General features: G+C 37.0%; 1 protein-coding gene across 11 annotated transcripts in view; it reads right to left on the bottom strand.

The window, feature by feature from the left end:
* The window catches only part of ZSWIM6 (zinc finger SWIM-type containing 6), a 197,110-nt gene that overhangs the window by 49,439 nt on the left and 127,947 nt on the right, over positions 1-19,724 (bottom strand). For all 11 annotated transcript variants that reach the window (XM_060635703.3, XM_078449547.2, XM_078449545.2 and 8 more), the window contains 2 exons: positions 8,735-8,883; positions 5,405-5,555 (listed from right to left, as the gene is read on the bottom strand). In XM_060635703.3, the coding sequence (XP_060491686.1) occupies positions 5,405-5,555; positions 8,735-8,883 (300 nt within the window). The remainder of the gene's footprint in view (positions 1-5,404; positions 5,556-8,734; positions 8,884-19,724) is intronic.

A 19,724-nucleotide genomic window follows, 5' to 3' on the forward strand; every position in this document is an offset into this window, starting at 1 on the left:
ACCATCACCAATAGTAAAATCAAACACTTAATACATCTATGCCTCTGAACATAGCAAGGGCTTAATACCATACTGATAAAGAAACCACAATAAGACTTCTGGAATGAAGGGTTAACGAGAAGACACTGAAGTGGTTTCAGTGGTAAAGTTGTCTTCTCCTTATGGCCAGGGAAGATAAACTGGCAGGTGAGAAACAATCCCTAATGTGTAGTCCATTAGGCTTACATTGTACACTTAGAGCTACAGAGAAGTATCCAACTTTTGCACCTGACAACTTTTTGCTGCAAGGGGGCTCTGGGAATTGCTGTTTTCTCCATGGCACTAGCAAAGAGAACACTACTTATATGGCAAACCACACTGGAATGCTTCCAAGTTCTCTCTGAAAAGGAGTAACTCCTCAGACATTCACTAACCACCATCAGCTTCAAACTTGGGAAGGCCTGGATTTGAATTTATCATATAAAACAAGTAGTGGCTCAAAACAGTGGATGAAATTACTAAGTCTATTACTTTTAGAGACGTTAGGTGGCATTTCCCAGGTATTTCTCCACAATGACCTCCAAAGCAGAGTCTTTGGAATCTTATTTCTGACTGTGCACAAAAGCCCTTCGAAGTTACTTACAGCATCATTTTAAATGTGTGACTTAAGCATACGATTCAGGAAAAATGTGGGTGGGTGGGTGGGTGCGGAAGAGGCCCATAGAGATGACTACTGGTATCTGAGGTAGTACATGAGACAAGTGTTCTGAGTCTGCGGAACAGGAAATTTTCAGTATTTGCAACAGATTTGGTCTCAATGGATGAACGATGGGCTAAGTTCTCTATTGCTGAACAAAGATTTATTGTGACTCCATGCACCCTGAATCTGTACACCCACTCAAATCTATCCGGTACCCTACCAAGGAACACGAGAGCTGCTGCTTAGCCACTGGTCAAACTAACCTTACAGCGGATTTCAAAATAGAAAGAAACTTCTAACTATGACTATTTCTACTCACAAAGACTTAGGTACCCATTTCAAAACTTTTTTTTTTTTAGGTTTTATTTTTAAGTTATCTGTACACCCAATGTGGGGCTTGAACTCAACCCCGAGATCAAGAGTCGCATGGCATGCTCCACCAACTGAGCCAGTGTGACACCCCCATATCAAAACCTTGGAAAAGAATTCTGTAAGATAACTCCTTGTATCTTGTGAATGTGAGCAAAGCTCAGAGTAGCAAGGCTCTTGCAATGGTAGCCCAGCCTCTACCTAAAAAACAAAGTTGAGATGCTAGAATGCAAAACATATGACTCAGCTCACAGAGAAAGTATTTAAAATTTTAGGAAAAAAAACACATATGTAAAACTTGAAAAATGAAAATTTAAGAATCTTTCCCTATGATAAAGCTGTAATTAAATCTTATTTAACTGTTTCCTCTAATGACATCCATTTTTAATTAGATTTTAATAGACTGGCAGCTACAACCTATAGTTTTATGAAGCAAAGTAAAATTACAGTCTAGAAGACATTTAAGGAAAGAGACCCATCAACATAGATAAGAGATTACAATATACCCCCTCATCCCTAAAGACCCCCATGGTAATTAAGTGTGCTGAACACAAAGCCATTAGGGCTAACAGTAGGTGTGCTCACCACCAATCGACACTGGGTTGTTCTTTGAAATCTAAGGATTATTTCTATGATCTGCTTTCTAGAAAATCTGCATTTTATAGAATAAAGAATGCAACTAAACAGGTGTATATTCTATAGATCTACCAAATATGCACCTTCTATCACTGCAATGGGCTTTCTGTCTTAAGATTTTATTTTATTTTTTGAAATTTGAGAGAGAGAGCATGCATGCACATGCACGTTTGAGCAGGGAAGGGGCAGAGACAGAGAAAGAGAGAAAGAATTCCAAGCAGACTCAGTGCTGCCAGCGCAGAGCCCAATGTGGGGCTCAAACTCATGAACCACGAGATCATGACCCAAACTGAAATCAAGAGTCAGACACTCAACCTACTGAGCCACCCAGGCACCCCCTGTCTTAAGATTTTAACGTATACATTTTCTCTTGCTGATCATGATACCACACGTACTCTGAGATGACTGCCGTATGGTTTAGAAAATGACTGTCACATAGAAAAAGTAAAACTAATATTGAAAAAGATTCATATATAAGAATAATGTATCTGCAAATGGGATGCACTGAACAGGATCTTAATAGTATGCATCTGTATTTATTTCATACTACATTATGAATATCAGGGAATAAGTCACAAAAATTAACTCAGACTAAATGAATATCATAGGCACTTAATTTAGAAAAGAAGAACTGAGCATAATTAATCCCTCTGTTCCCGAGGGGGAAAGGAATCGGGCCTGTTGCTACTTCAAAAAAGTTTGTATATACTTACTTGAAAGAGAGACAAAGTTATACATATATATATTATGTTTTAAACTAATTTTGAAACATCAAGAGTTAAATTTTAATAAATCACATATACTCAGTAAGCTGTAAATATTGGGGAGGGGAATATCTGATCTTACCAAAAAAATTAAATTTTGTAATCAGGCTGACAATCTGATGCCTCCAAATACCTCTGCCAAGAAGCACAGTTACTTGGCTAAGATACTCTTACTTGTACACTTTCATCAGATTAAGGCTTTCATGCCAGGAATCTTTTTTTTTTTTTTTCCTGGTGTATTGGCTATTGCCAGAAATGGACCCATCGAATTCACCAGTGCTAAGGAGTTAAGCATCTGAGATTTAATTTAACAGTTTCAGCTTTATTAAGCTGTCACAGAGCGGCCCCACTTTGATAACAGTAGCTGCTCCAATTATGGCTTGGTTTAGGGTTGACAAGTATAATGATTCATTCGTGGCACATGAGAAGCAATAAAAGGTTGTTTTGCATTACAGCTTTAAAAATGTGGGCACTTTTTTCATTTAATTTGTCACTTAGCTTTTGCTAAGAGGACATTTAAATTGCAGTAAAAGGCAAATGGGGCTTTTAGTTTAAATGTAATCCCCATATTTAAATGATCTGTAATGGTGCAGTGTTGGAGTGGGAACACTATTGTCTCACAGTGGGTCCTGATGGTGACATGTGACATTTGTATTCAGGTCCTGTATTATCCATGTGGCTAAAGGGCTTCCAATTTCATTTCACAGCCAGAAGCCTGCAGAAAACACCAATTAACTTGCAGATCCCATTTGCCGACAAAACTCAGCCTCTTCTCAATGTCTGGCATCTGGCAGTGCTCAGCATTTAATTCCAAAGCAGAGCCTTGAAGCAATGTGAGCCCTGCGCAGGGGCACAAAGTCAAATTCTCCCATTTTATTAAGAAGCAAAATCCTTTCGTTTTGTAGTCCAGAAGCAACTTTTAGTTAATTTTTTGGTGAATGAATATTAAGATATGGTAGCTATTGTTACTTCTACATGGGATTCTTCACAGAACATAGATGCGGTTAAAATGGCTAGTGACCTCTGCTTGCCATCAGAGTACACAAGAGAATTTACAACAGTCTAGTAATGATTGGTGGGCAGGGTGGGATTTGTGAAAAAAGGAAATACAGGGCAAGAAAATGTATTCTTCATCTTAGACTGAAATCAAAGAACTTGAATAATATAAAGCCTGGTCCATAATCAGAAAGCAGTTCATCATAGAGTATAACTAGAATCAGCTGGTGGGAACTTACACCTAATGAGAATTTATAATTCTTATTGAAGGCTGAGGAACATAATTTCCAAAACAACTTGGAAAAGTGAGATGTGACTAATGGATTAAATATGAACACTGTAAGTTTTATTTAACTATATCACTTTTTTTGTAACCAAAAAAATTAGTTTGCCTTCTCCTAATTAGTTATTTGTAATTCTAATTTCCTCCAAGCATCTAAGTTCTTAAAATTTTACTCATTTAGTATTAATCCAAAATTTTTTTCTTTAAATGATTCCCTTCATTATAGTTTTTTTTGTAATGCTAGTCCTTTTGAATGTCATAAACCAACTAATCAATTCAACATTTACTGATGAATTATAAAATTGAAAAAGGTTTACCTGGAAAAGTGTATCACTCAGTATTGTATAAAAATACGTTTAAACCACACATTACACTTGTGTTCTCCAATCACCAGACCATGCTCCCAAACACTCTTCTAATATATTGAAACAATCTACTATACTTACAGACTGATTTAAATTTTGATTGGGTTAGAGATCACTAACCATTACTTCAGGTGACCCAAGGAATGTACCAAGATTAAGTTATCACAAGATAGTTAATAAAAATACCAGGGAAAAAGGTCAACAAATACCTAACAGGTGGCAAGTAGCAGATATATCTGTCAAAAAAAAAAAAAAAAAAAAAAAAGAGCTGTCATCCATACCAAGTTTCTGAACATACATTCTATTAATGGGAAAGAGGAAACTCTAACGTCCAATTCTTTACCAACTTGCTGCATATCCGTAAGTCAGTCAATGTCATTTTCTGTAAGTCTCCTGAACTTCCCCAGAATTCAGTTTCCTTACCCATAAAACAGTTCACTTCAAAGGTCCCTTCCAATTATTACAATCATGGGGCACATACAAAAACAACAGCTTCCCTTGGTCTAGACTTGACATGGGATCAATCAACAGGATGTGGTCTATTATTAACCAAGAGAGAAAAAAGGTGAAGGTATGAAGAGTTATTCTATTCAATTTCAATGAAACTAGGATCTTCTAGTTATCATATCCAAAACATAAAATACAGGCATTGAGATATTTGTCAAAAGTTCCATTTTCCCCATGCAGATTTCTTAATAGAAAGACCACAAATGCATTGTTAATTCCCTAGCAATGGACACTGGGTAAAAATATTCATCTCCCCAAATTTCCCGGTGAATAAGACTAATGGATTTGTCATTTTTTCAATCATTTTTATTACAGAGATCTGAGAAGCAATAAAAATTATAGTTTGCTGTATCTTTTCCATTCAGACAATCAAAAGTTCGTCTAAGTCTGTAGCAGCCAAAAAAAAAAAAAATGTTCAAACCACTTTTGATACTTTTAACGTAGGCAAAGGGGGGAAAAACCCAAATTTTAGGCGAATTGATTACAATATTATTCTAGAAATAAGTAACTAGCTCTACTAAACAAAATAACTGTTTTAAAACAACATAGCTTCTTTTTTCAAATATTAAGGCAGATTCCTATGCTCGCTTTCAAGATCACACAATTTCCTCCAAACCTTCCCAAGATTATTTCCTGCAAATGTCAGCCCAAGTCCTCCTTCTTCTAACCAGGATATAATGGCAGTTAGTTCACATACGAGCAGCTTTCTCTTCAGCAACACTCTGACTATGCTTTTTTAAACACTCCACCATGATCTTTACCCATACACAACTCAATGGCAATCCATCAGGAAACTTGTATTTACCCAGCTCATCCCAGAGCTGCCTATATTTGTCAGTCATCGCAGTGCCTTGTTGTCTCCAAAGTGACAGACGAGGGTCAGCCATGAATTGCTCTGTTATCAACGTCAACATGCGGGCCCCATTAGAGTCCCTCATCTTCAACATCTCCCGCACCTAATGGGGAAAAATCAGACCTTTAGAAAAGTGTTCAAAAATACACAGCGATACACAAACAGACCACTTTATTTCTTTCTCTGGGGTCCAGGGCAGGTAATTTTTGACACCAGCCCTCTTAAGCAAACAAAAGTTTATTAAAAACTGGTCTCTATCCTAAATGGCAATTTAATCAGAGAATTAACTGTTAATTTTTTTAAATCATGTTTCATAATCCACATGAGGAAATTTGGTTACCTTCCCAATTACAAAGAAGAAATTTTTGCCAGCCTACAGAAACATACCAAATTAAACAAGACAAATAATTTGGCACCTTCCTGACTCTTCCAACTGATTGTACTTACCACCAGAATAGACAAGCCAAAAGCAGTCTAATGATAACTCTTTAGGGATCTTCTAAATCGACTGAGTAATGTTTATAATAATAACGTCTGTCTTTCTGTTCTTAAAAAACTGCATTATTGAGACATAATTCACATACCATACAATTCACCAATTTAAACTGTACACTGCAATCTTTTGTAGTATATTTCCAGAGTTGCAAAGTCCTTCAGTTTTTGAGGTAAATCAAAATTTTGGTACATTCTCACACCAAAGTTTTCTGACAAGAAGAGCAACATTATACTTTTATATTCACTCAGATGGGACTCTTTTTGCAATAGTCAAAGGAAATGGACTGCATCACAGGTTAAAGAATTCTCTTGCTCTAAATGAGCGATCCAGGAAGCAGAGCCATAACCTGTGACCTGGTAAGCTAACTCAGCCTGTCAAAGCTGGAACTTAAAGCTCTGTCCACTACTCTTATGCCAAATTCTCCAAATAAAATTTTAAAAAAGGGGGGGGGGAGGGGGGACACAAGACTAAGTCTCTTTCGAGAAAACCCTAAATAAATCTATCAGTCCCAAAAGCGTTTACTGCCATGTGTTCAACAAATAAGAATCTGAGCTGAACACCACCAGTTCTCCCTACAGGACATTACTTGAACAAGGTCATAAGCAGCAGAAAAAGAGAGGGGGTCCTTTTATTCAAGGTTCTGTGTGAAAGGCAAATGAAGGAGGAAATGGCAGATATTCAATTAAGCAGCCCAAACCTAAAGATCCACAGATCCTGTGTCAGGCTTGTACCCTGACAAGTAACGGAACCCCATCACAGGCTTTACATTTGAGCCTTGCAAAGAACTCAAAAGCACTTTCACCCTAAATCACAAATGTTGTGCTTCCAGGATTATTTCAATAATCTTAAAAAGTTATTTCCCATATGGAAGCACTAAACAGTCATGAACAGATGAAGACTGTGAGGAAGAAAGGGAGTTGCCATTTACTGGACATCACGCTAAAGAGTTTTTACATTTGTACCTACCAGGTACTCTTCACAATAACTATATAAAGTAGGCCAGATTATAATTCCATTTTATGAATTATAAAACCATGCTTCAGAGAAATGAAGTAACTTGCCCAAAGGACAAGAGGAATCGCTGGGATCAGAGCCCAGATCTGTGTTAACTCTAAAAGTTATGCCAAAAAATTAAAAAATAAAAAAAGTTATTCCATTTCCAAAATTAGATGATGTTACTTCATACAGCATATATAATGTATACATCATCTACAGGCATAAAAATAGCAGCTGTAGGCCTAATACCTCTTTCACTTTGCTTCCACTAGGCCAAAGTGTACTATTCACTAACATGAGAATCTGTGAAATACTTCCTGTGAATCAAAATATGCCAAACCTTTAATATTACCACTACATCATGGATTTGATTTAATGTTTCTTTTCCTGATAAACTTCTAACCTATTACTCAGCAATAGCAATGAAAATAAACGCTTTACTCTTAAGCATATAAACCACAACTATTAAGCAACACTCAAGTACACCTATAGTCTAACGGTAATTAATGTTCAGAAGGCAGACTCTGATCTACTACATGAGTTTGACTACCTATTAATTACCAAATGATGATTAAATCACATGTGAAGTAGTTTTAGGGTTAAATGTATTTTACTGTAATCTAATTCTCGGAAAATTGGCGATCTATATTTAGTAAATGGGATAAATCTTTGGCAAGAGGATACTGATTAATCAGAATACACTATTTTCTGAACATGACCAGTAACAGAATATATGCTAATTCTTCAGAGTTAAAAAAAACAATAATTATTATAAATAGTAGAAAAGCTTTTTAACACAGTATTGATGAGTTGTCAAAAGTATCAATCAGTTATCTCTTCTGTTAAAAACCAATTTGAATACATTAGCCAGAACAACAGCTATATCCCCTATAAAAAGAGAGTGATTTAATATGACTAAAAAAGCATTTTACCCAGTATTGAGAATTGTGTTTATGGGTACTAAAAGTTCTGTATAAAGCAACAGACATAGCTTCTACTCACACAGAATTTATAACGATGATAACTACGTTTCCTGGGCCATCAAATTTTGGTGATGAAAATTAACATTTACCAAGGCTAAAACGACATGTTAGACACCATTACATTTACTCATAACTTGAGGGAGATGTGTTATCAATAACTAATTTTACAGATGAGGAAATGGACTTAAATAACTTGCCAAAGTTCATACATTCAGTAAGATTTAGAATTTAGATTGAAACCCAGGTCTGTATGACTCCAAAGTCCCTGCTTCTGAATCTAATTTAAATACACTGACATTATTAAACTAAATATATAATATCTCACATGCATGTATAAACTGTTCAAAAATAATTATGTAAAATTTACAGAATATGGATTAGAACAGGAGATACTTCGGAACCTCAAAAAAAACCCTTAAATATACAAAGCACATTATAGGGACTATATTCAAAGTTATGCTCTACTTGAGAACATTAACTAGAAAAAGTAAAAATGTGAAAAGATAGCATTTTTAATAATATTAAGCTATTTGCTTTTGAGTACTAAAAGGTTTTTCAAAATTGTATAAACTGTTACCATTTTAGTAATGGGAACTGAGAGAAACAAAAATGCTCCACATCTTGTCTACGGACACCTAAGTAAATTAATGCATTACAACATAATAGTTTCTAATTGGTTGGTTAACTCAGACTCTATTCTTCAAAAAAATAATTTAAAAAGCCTTTATTTTAGTGTACACATAATCATATATAGATACTTTCTATATATGTATATATTTAGAATATTTCTTTTAAAAAAAATCATACCTTTGCAAAGAGCAAATTAAGCTGCTTCCCTGATCCGTGGTACCCGCCCTGGGAAAGGAACAGTTTAACCTGTTCTTGAACCTGCTCTTCATCTAAGTGCCAGCAGTTTTCATCATCTATACTAGCACCTGCTGTTGGATCAGGAGCACCTAGAAATAGAAAGAAAAAATAACACATATGCTAGATAAAAACTCTGTGCTAAAGGGCTCTGATAATAAATTTGAGAAGAATTAAGATTCTATACTTTTTGCCTACACACTTTTTAAGCCAATCTCAATTTCAATTATACATACAAATTTATGACTGAAAATAAATATGAAAATCATTCTCTTATTTCCAGGTCTTTGTTGATTTGTGCTAAGCTACAATGCAGATTACTGTAGAACTGAGATATTTTCTTTTTAAAGATCAGAAACTAAACCTTTGCAGATGAGTTTACACGTCTAAAGAATTAAAAAGTCACAAAAAGGTCTTATTGTAAAATACATGATTGTTGATAAAGCTCTACTGTGTAAAACATGTTAGGAAAGTTTTTCAAAGACATGAGAAAAATGTGAAACCAAGTAAACTGAGCAGAGTATTTCTCTTTACTATGTTAATTCAAGAAGCTTTCACTGTTATCTGCTGCTGTATAAACTACATGCTGACATAGTCTTTAGTTGCACAAAAACTGAAGATTAAAAAGGGAAATCAAGCCACATGGGAACAGGCAGTGCAGCTGTTGTACTAAACCAGGTTGTAGTATCACCTTGCCGAACTGCATAAATATTTTATTGCTGAAGCACACACAAAAGGTAAGAGCTATGTAATAAGCCCTCCACGTAGACTACCTTAGAAACTCAAACATTATCCAGATATTTAGGCAGGTAAAAATTAAGTTTCATTATTTATTCAAAAAGCAAAATGGTATTTAAGGCCTAAGATGTATAAGTAATATAAAAAATTTAAATCTAAAAACTTTTCATCAATAGTGTTTAATCTCCTTATCAACCCTTAAAAGATACATTAAAAGTCTGGTTTTACATTCCTTTCCTTTTCTTCTAATAATCTAATAATGCAAAATGAATTGGCCAAGGAAACAAACACTAACATCTGCTTAGAACCAGGGTTCATTAGTTCCTAAGAGGAAGGATGAGTCTGTGAATCTCCCCGAAAAGGTGCGCATTCATTTATTTATTCATTGAGACAACATATTTACTGAATGTCCTCTGCTAGATTTGGGGATGAAATTGTGTACAAAAATAGAACTGCTATCGTCATATAATTTACCATAAAATATTTTTGACTAAGACCAACAATAACAATTAACATCATGCCCAATATATTTGTATATCCAGGTGTTTATGTGATCACACCTATTAATCTGAAGCAAAAGCATGATGGAAAAAAGACCTTTACTTTAAGTGAAAGGCTCTGATATTCTATTTCTTTTTTTGAAAAGGGCTTATCATAATTTTTAAAACTGATTTCATAACCCAAAACGGGTTGCAACCCACTATTTGAGAAATACTATTTTAAGTGAGATAAATATCAACCTAATAATCACACATATAAATACACAATAATAAATGATAATAACTGCTCAAAGGAAGCAACCAAATGCCAGAAGACGGTATCAGAAAGCTCTGACTTGGCCATGGATCACCAGGGTAAGCACACCTTAAGGAAATGGAAACTGAGTTGAAATTTCCCTTACGTAGATTAGAGGTTAACTACAAAACAGGAAAAGGAAGGAATGGGTCTGCATGTGAGACTAAGAGCTTAAGCAGAAGTCTCAGGTGGGAAGGAACACAGAACACAGATGAGATAAAAGCTAGTCTATGTTCATACAATCCAAAAGTAGAGGATGAGGAAAAGACAAATACAAGACAACCCAGAGAAGAAGGGCTAGACCTTGAGAGCCCTGGCAAGTGAGGAGTTTAGATTTCTCTTCCCTAAGTGTAATAAAGAGGAATTCCTGACAAGGTCATCCAAAGGAGAAGAATGAAATACTCTAGATAGTAAAGATGTTTTGCTCTAATGTGCATCAATTTCAACATTCCTACGATGGAACATATTCAGCCACAAAAATGAATGTGGAGAATCTCTATGTAGTACAATGGAAAAATATCCAAGATATGCTGTTGAATGAAAAAATAAAACAAGCTGAAGAAAAGTGTACATTAAAAAAAAAACTTTATGTAAATAATGAAGTTTTAGGAAAAGCCCAAAACTTAGCATTTCCTTCCACGTGCATAGAATGGGTAACCTAGGGGGCACCTGGGTGGCTCAGTCGGTTAAGCGTCCGACTTCGGCTCAGGTCATGATCTCACAGTTCGTGAGTTCGAGCCCCGCGTCGGGCTCTGTGCTGACAGCTCAGAGCCTGGAGCCTGCTTCACATTCTGTGTCTCCCTCTCTCTCTGCCCCTTCCCTGCTCATGCTCTGTCTCTCTCTGTCTCAAAAATAAACAAACATTAAAAAAAAAAATTAAAAAAAAAAAAAAAAGAATGGGTAACCTAGGTACACGAGGGAAGAAAGCTCTTCCCTGCACCTTTGCATATTTTTAAAATTTGAGAACTATGTGAATATATTTAGGTACCTAAAAAAATATCTCTCAAGTGTGGAGGATGGACTAGGAAGCAAAAATACACAAAAGAACAGTGAGGATGATGTTTTCATGGTCTGTACAAAGGATGATGATGGTAGCTTGAAAAACAAGAGTGAGAACAGAAATGTAGAATCTGACAGGAATTCAAGACATTAAAGCAAAGAAGTGGGTATGTGAGATTTGTAAGATCAGGGAGTTAGGAAAGACAAGCGTTTCTGGGTTAAACAACTGGATGATGGACAACTCAATGACACACAGATCAGAGCAGGACCAGGTTATGGGGTGGGAGGGCAGTGTTTAGGTCATGAGTTCTGTTTCAGATAGGGTGAATTTTAAGTGCCTCTGAGATAGCCAAGAAGAGGAGAAACGATTTCAAGTAGGGGACTGGATATTTTACAGGAGACTCTACAGATAGGAAGAGTATCTAAGATAGGGCCCCAAGGAAGGCCAATGTTTAAAGACTGGGAAAGAAAATGAGTGAGGATGGCAACGGGAATGAGTGGCCTAGAAGGAAGAGCTGGAGAGACTGGTTCTTCCAGAAGTAAGGCAGAGAAAGTTGTACCAAGGAGGACTTGGTATGTAAGTAGATATTTAAGCTCCAGAGAGCAAGGATGGTAGCTGCCCTGCTCACCACTGCTTCCTGACACTTAACCAGTTTTTGCCTCTATCAGGCAGTCAAGTACGGGAACGGGGGAGAAGGAGGGAGGAGAAAGACATGTGTACATTCCTCCCCTAAGAGAAAGATTCCTATCAAAGAAGAACCACTAAAGCATTTTCACATTTATCTCATTTTTGCCTTACAACGTCCCCTAGAGGTGAGTTAAGATCATGATCCCTATTCTACAGAAGCAGAAACAAGTTCACGGTGATTAGGACTTGTCCAGAGCCACAGTGCCAAATCCACAGTCTCCTGGTTTTCTCCCCTTCTAAAGAATACATCCCAGAACCTTGGAGCTAAAGTTGAACCCTGACGACATCAAGACAGGCATTGTCAGCCCTAAATCAAACACAAATCTAAGGAAAGATACTGGGATGTTCGCAAGCACTTATTAACACATTTCTCTCTTTCACAGGAAGATCTAAGGACACACAGTGCTGTGAAGAGTTAACTAATGGGGCTACATCTGTATCCCACAGGGACTGAGAGCCCCTAATCCAGCCCATCTCCTTGATTCTAGAGAAAGAGACACACACAAATACAAATGCACAACGACAACTATAGATTCATCTTTTTTTAAGTTTATTTTTTTAACAGAGAATGCGTGCATGCCCAAGTGAGTAGGGAACAGGCAGAGAGAGAGGGAAAGAGAATCTCAAGCAGGCTCCACTGACAGCAAAGAGACTCACACGGGGCTCAATCCCATGAACCATGAGATCATGACCTGAGCCAAAATCAAGAGTCATGTCTTTAATTGACTGAGCCACCCAGGCGCCCCTATAGATTCTTTAAATGCACCAGAAGAGACTTGCCCAACAACTCAATGATAGGATGTCAACTTTCATATTTAAGCTTTGTCCAGTATCTTGCTAAAACCCTCCTGGGCAATCTGACACATCCTTCTTTAACCTCTTTTTAGGGAAAATTCTGACAAGCTACTGATTATCTACTCTTTGTTCCTTCTGATGAGCTGAACTAAAGAAAGTCAATTTCTATCCTCACAGTGGTTACTTCCCCCAATACTCCTCACTTTTCAGTTGTTCTCTATTGGGCACTGAAGACCAAGACCTACAAGGAATCCTGTCCCTAAAGGACTGAGATGGGGACGGACCGTCCTGGTATAGTAGAAGGCATGTTACCCTTCACTGCGTGGGTCAGAGCCATGTTGAGACTTGGCTTTTCTATATGCCACACCAATTTCCAAATATTTTAAGTAGATTTCAATGTGGTTTAGAGAAAAAAAACCCAGTCTTATTGGCCTAAAGTGGCAAAGGGGTCAACATTCAGACACTCTACAAGAACTTCAGGATATACTCAACTCTTATTTTTTTCATACTAAAAGAGAAAAATGTTACAAAGAATATTCCAGAAATCACATTTATTTGACTTGAATTATAACAATGAATTTTTCCTTAAAATTCAATATGTTTTAAAACACTCGTATTTTTAAAAATATGATAATTTTTTATGTTTCTTTAATGGGATATTTAATTTACACACAGATATTCTTGACTAGCTGGGAAGACATCTAAAAGAAAATGTATAAATATATGAATAATGTTTCTCAAGTTTTTAACAAAACTGAGGGTTTTTCAGTTTTCATGTTGAGGTCAGGAAAAGCAGGTTAGGTTTGGTAAGCTAGTGTTAGAATTAACGTATTTCTTAAAGAGTGTGGGGAAGGGGGAGACACTGCAGAGGCAAAATGGCCCAGATAAAATTTTACTGCAAATAATCTATCTAATAACGTCTACACACGAGCCGAGAAGACCTAATCCTAGATCAGACCTCGGAAGACTTCAGTTCTAGGCACAGCTTGGAAAAACTATGTATCCTCAAGCCTCCCACTTCCTCAAACCTAATACTGTATAATGGAGGAATAAAAAATTAACTAGGCGGTAAGAATTAGAAATCTTTTCATGTGACTGCATAGAAAACATCTTCCCTTGGTAATAAGAATGCAAGTAAACACAACCAGTTGGTAAATAAAACATAAATTTACTCTAAACACAACTCAACACTTTAGGAATATGTAATACTATACATTATAGACCAGAAAATTAAATGTCTACAATAATAACCTCCTTAAAAGAACAGATTCATTTAGTAAACTTTAATGCTTAACTATTTAAATCCTAATATGTCTTGATTACAAGTATTAAAGTGTTGCCTAAGCCTTGTATAAAATGTAGACTTGCAAAATTTATTTCTACTTGTTAGTGGCTATCTACCAACAAAGAAAACCTCTCAGTGTTTAGCTTTGAGAAAGGTATGCAAAGAAAAACATTATTCACGTATTTACACATTTGCTATTAAATAGTCCCCCAGTTGGGCAGGAACCAGAATCTGTGTATGTAAATTAAATGGTCCATTAAAAGGTTTTAAAACCTATCATATTTTTTTTACCCTTATTTATATTTATAATTACGAACGCTGTAAGTTTACAACTGTATAATTAATCTTTGTGAGCATTTTATTAACAAAGCTTAATTCTTCAAAGTTTCAAGCCTTCAGGGAAAGTGAAATTATCTAGTGAAAAAAGTCAAACAGTTTAATTGTCTCTCATTCCCAGCTAGAGATGTGTGAATTTGATTTACCCTCTTATGTTAGTTATGTAATACCATAGAAAGAGAGCAAAAAGAGAATTCATGAACATGGAGGGGCACTTGGTCCATGTCCTTGGCTTCCCCTGTCTGATACCTGATTTGGTTTATCTCAGTATCAAAACCCCCTTATCCGGGCAGTTCTCAAAATTAAGAGTCTATCAAGATTCCTGAGGCACCTTGTGGAAAAAATAGATACCTAGGCACCACACTTCAGAACTACTGACTCAGAATGTTTGCCAGCAGGGTAGGGGAACTATTCTATATTTGGAGAGAATGTTAAACATGTTGGCACTTTGTGGGTCTTCATACTGAAAAGTATTCAGGGTTCAGAAGCAGCAAACAGACACCTCTCCAGTGTATTGAATGAAGCATATTTAAGACACACCAAATGAAATATCTGTCTCATGTCAAGGAAACAGTTGCTTTTAAGCAGTAAGCGGCAGCAAACCATTCTGTAAATTTTAAACTGAGAAACTGAGACACATTCACAACTGGCTTATGCTATGTTTGGTATGTGGAATTATTCACAGCTTTGGGTTCTAATAGGGAACTTAATGCTTTCTTTTCTTGGCTTAATCTGCTGGAAAACAATTCGAACAAAAAGGAAATGAAAAGCTTTACTTTACCTCTTCACCTTAACTGTGACCTAACTGCTTTAACAATACAGTAGTCTAAATAATGCCTTAACTATTTATATTTATGCAGAAGTGAGGTGTTTTTTTTTGGTTAAAATTGTTAAATTTAATCTATAAAGGCAGAATGTAGGCAACAGATGTCAACACTGTAGAGGTGATTAATTCAGCCTCTTTTAGGGCACCTAGAAAAATGCCATCTCCTAAAATTTCAGTGCCCGCTGCTAAAGCTAGGCAACATTAAGTCTGCGACTTAAAAAAGCACCGGTACACCTGTCTTACAAGCTGAAGGCAAAATCCTGACATCAACCACTGGCACCGCAAGGGAAAAGGCAAAGCAGCAAACTTTAGTGATTCAGACTCCAAAAAAAATTCTTTCTTTAGAAAAAACAAGAATTAGGATATTGCTGAAAAATAACATGCATTGAATAAAAACACACTTGAAAAAAGATTCAAATTTTATTATTCCTTAAATCCTCATTTCAAAGTAGTGGCAGGCAATGCCTTCCTTTCACCCTACAATTGTGATGGCTTCAAAAGCCAGATCCTTCCTCACCTTCTGTTCTCAATGGTCAGCTCCAGAAGCTGTTAGAGGTCGGCCCATGGTCTTTATCTCGGGAGGCTAATGACAGAGGGAGCCCTGGCATGTGCCAGGCTGGGCTCCCTCAGCAAGCCACCTTCCCTTCAGTTCAATGCGAAAGAAGAGAATAAGTAGTACTGCAATCACCATATAGCTCAGGGAACTCACATAGAAAGACCTGTCAGGGTTTATAGATCTTCCTCTATTACTTTCCTTTCATCTGACTTTATTACTCATCTCTTATTATCACTTAATTTCCTTCAGAAGCTCAATAATATGTTTATTCATGTACAGAAATAAGCATGTGTCTTATATGGGTGAAAAAGCGATACAGTATTTGTACACTCTCCAGGCTCATTTAAAAATGCACAGAAACCCATGGGGGAGGGGAAGGGGAAAAAAAAAAAAAAAAAAAAAGAGGTTAGAGTGGGAGAGAGCCAAAGCATAAGAGACTGTTAAAAACTGAGAACAAACTGAGGGTTGATGGGGGGTGGGAGGGAGGGGAGGGTGGGGGATGGGTAATGAGGAGGGCACCTTTTGGGATGAGCACTGGGTGTTGTATGTAAACCAATTTGACAATAAACTTCATATATTGAAAAAAAAATAAAAATAAAAATAAAAATGCAGAATGTAAACATAGTGTGCATAACAGGTAGGTCACTTTCTGCAACTTAGCTAAAAATGTATTACTTGGTACACAAATATAAATATTTAAATGAAAAGTTCTCAGGAAGGCTTGTCTTTACATTACCTAACTCTTCAGATTTATTAAAAGAAATCTACTATGTTTGCAAGCTTCGAGAATGGTTTGCTCAGATTATTTATTTTTTTTTTTTTTAATTTTTTTTTCAACTTTTTTTTTTTTATTTATTTTTGGGACAGAGAGAGACAGAGCATGAACGGGGGAGGGGCAGAGAGAGAGGGAGACACAGAATCGGAAACAGGCTCCAGGCTCCGAGCCATCAGCCCAGAGCCTGACGCGGGGCTCGAACTCACGGACCGTGAGATCGTGACCTGGCTGAAGTCGGACGCTTAACCGACTGCGCCACCCAGGCGCCCCATGCTCAGATTTAAATGACGTTGTTTAAAAAACAGCTCACAAATATTTTCCTCAACTCTCACTGCCCTGAAGACGCATGTCAACTGAGTCATCACCATGACAGTGATAACAGTAATTCAAATTTACTCCTTTAACCTTCCTGACCTTATAAAACAGGTAACTCTTTATTGTCCATGTCTTATAAATAAGAAAACTGAGGTCTGAAGAGATTCAGTTGCTATCTGCAGTAACAGAGCTGGAGAGCAAAGGAAACATAGGCTAACTTCTTTTTTTTTTTTTTAATTTTTTTTTTTAACGTTTATTTATTTTTGAGACAGAGAGAGACAGAGCATGAACGGGGGAGGGGCAGAGAGAGAGGGAGACACAGAATCGGAAGCAGGCTCCAGGCTCCGAGCCATCAGCCCAGAGCCCGACGTGGGCGGGGCTCGAACTCACGGACCGCGAGATCGTGACCTGAGCTGAAATCGGACGCTTAACAGACTGAGCCACCCAGGCGCCCCTACATAGGCTAACTTCTAAGATCATCAACACTCTGCAGAGTCTCAGAAAAAGTGAAAACCCCATTTATGGGGGAGGTGGGCACAAGAAGCTCATAGAGCCAACATGGACAGACTTAGGGTCAGGTCAAGGACAGAGGACTAGCGAGGAAACTGATCACAGCTGGTAGCTATCCTTTGAAAAGCATGAGAGTGAAGACAGTGTCAGAGATGACTATATGGTATGAGGGAAGGCAAGATTTGGAGGTGAAAAGACAAAAAATGAAGCATACTGGGCTGAAAGTAACTTGGCTGTTTCTGTATTACCCTAGCAAATTCCTCATGGGCTAGAGATGTGATTCCTCCAAATGAAGACACAGAAGTTCTAAGATTACTTCTTTTGCTGAAGTGAAATGCTTTTTCATATGAAGATAGTCATACGTACATGGTCATACATTCCATCAATTTTGTAAAAAAAAAAAAAAAAAAAAAAATTAAATCTTATTAGAGAAACATCTAGTTTTAGTCAAAACTTAAAAATAAACCTAGTGAGGGGCACCTGGGTAGCTCAGTTGGTTAGGCGTCCGACTTTGGCTCTCAGGTCATGATCTCATGGTTTGTGAGTTTGAGCCCTGCATTGAGCTCTGTGCTGACAGCTCAGAGCCTGGAACCTGCTTTGTATTCTGTGTCTCATTCTCTTTCTGCCCTTCCCCTACTTGTGCTCTGTCTCTGTCTCTCAAAAATAAATAAATATTTAAAAAAAATTTTTTTTTAAATAAACCCAGTGATTCTTTGAGGGAAATGTGGCAGTACTTACTAAAAAATGCATGTACCACTTGTTCTGGCATTTCTACTACTAAGGATCTATTATTCAAAAATACTTGCACAGGGGCTCCTGGGTGGCTCAGAAGGACTCTTGATTTTTGCCTCAGGTCATGATCTCAAGCCCCATGTCAGGCTCTGAGCTAACACTGCAGAACCTGCTTGGGATCCTCTCTCTCTCTCACCCTCTCTCTCTGCCCCTTCCCTGCTCATGTGCTCTCTCTCTCTCAAAATAAATAAACTTAAAAACAAAAAAACAAAAATATTTGCACAAATTCACACACATACACACACACAATGGTTGAAGTGGTACTGCGCACAGTACAAAAACAAAACAAAAGCAGCTTCAAAATTATTCAGTAAGTTAGTAATTAAATGTATCCATAATATGGAATACTACACAGCATTTAAAACAGTAATAGACACGTCTGTACTAACATAAGATATATACCATATATTAAGAGAAAAAAGCAAAAGGGAGAAAAATATGTTTAATTGTTTTTTAAAAACTACGTGTGTGTGTGCACAAAGAAAGCTGTCTCAAAGAATACAAACCACACCGTCAGCAGTAGTTGCCTTGAGGAATAAGGGAACTGTTGGAGACACTAAGGAAGGAGCTGGTTGATGAAGGAGCCAATCCGGATTTGTCTTTTTATCTTCACACAGTTCTATATTACTATATATTTTTCCAACATACTTTTTTAAAATTGTTTTAAAATTTCTCTAAGTTTCACACTGCTGCACTTTAGGACAGCAAATTCAATTCTCTCCTACAGAATATTTGCAAATTGTATTAATCACCAGTAGATCATACCTTTGTTTCACCAAATGTCAATGCCTGAGTGTTCTACGAAAGAAAGAATATGCTTGTAATAACCAAATTATCTCCCTAGGATACTTGTAAAAACTGGTTGCTAATGCAAGCCAATTACAATGAACATGACCATCCACAGGGGAACAAAAGGAAGAAAGATGTGACATAAGGCCTCCATCAAACAACTCCGACTGTCGCTCACTGCTAGATTTGGAACACGTATGTGTACAAAAATAAATCTCCAAGTTCCTGCTAAGAACAAAACAGAACGAAAAATGACAGTGTTACTTTTTGTTTAACAAATTCCGAGTGCCTACTGCTTCTTAAGTACTGCCCTTAGGGAGGCCACCAAGATACACACACAGGTCATAGTTTCGGACCTGATGGAGTTTACAATCAACTAAAAGTAAGCTACACAGTGAACACAGGATTGCTGAGTAGGTCTGCTTGTCTGTTTGGAATATCTAAGAGACCCTGAATGGACTGATATATAAGATGGCTGGGACACAGAGGCATTTGGAGGCTAAGTTAAGCAGGACTGGCAGGCATGAATGGAATTTATGATGTTGGTTTTATTCGAACCATGCTCAAACAAATTCAAATGTCTCATCAAAGAACAACACGTAAGTGCACACTTGAGTAGAACCACAGGAGGTGCACCTTTTGCAGTATGATACCAGGTGCTTCCTGTGTCTCTGTAGAAATACCACCACCAAAGTCACAGAATCAGAGGTGGAAGAGATCTTGGATGTCATGTG

Source organism: Panthera onca, chromosome A1, assembly GCF_046562875.1.
Source record: "Panthera onca isolate mPanOnc1 chromosome A1, mPanOnc1 haplotype 2, whole genome shotgun sequence".
In the NCBI taxonomy this organism is placed as follows: domain Eukaryota; kingdom Metazoa; phylum Chordata; class Mammalia; order Carnivora; family Felidae; genus Panthera; species Panthera onca.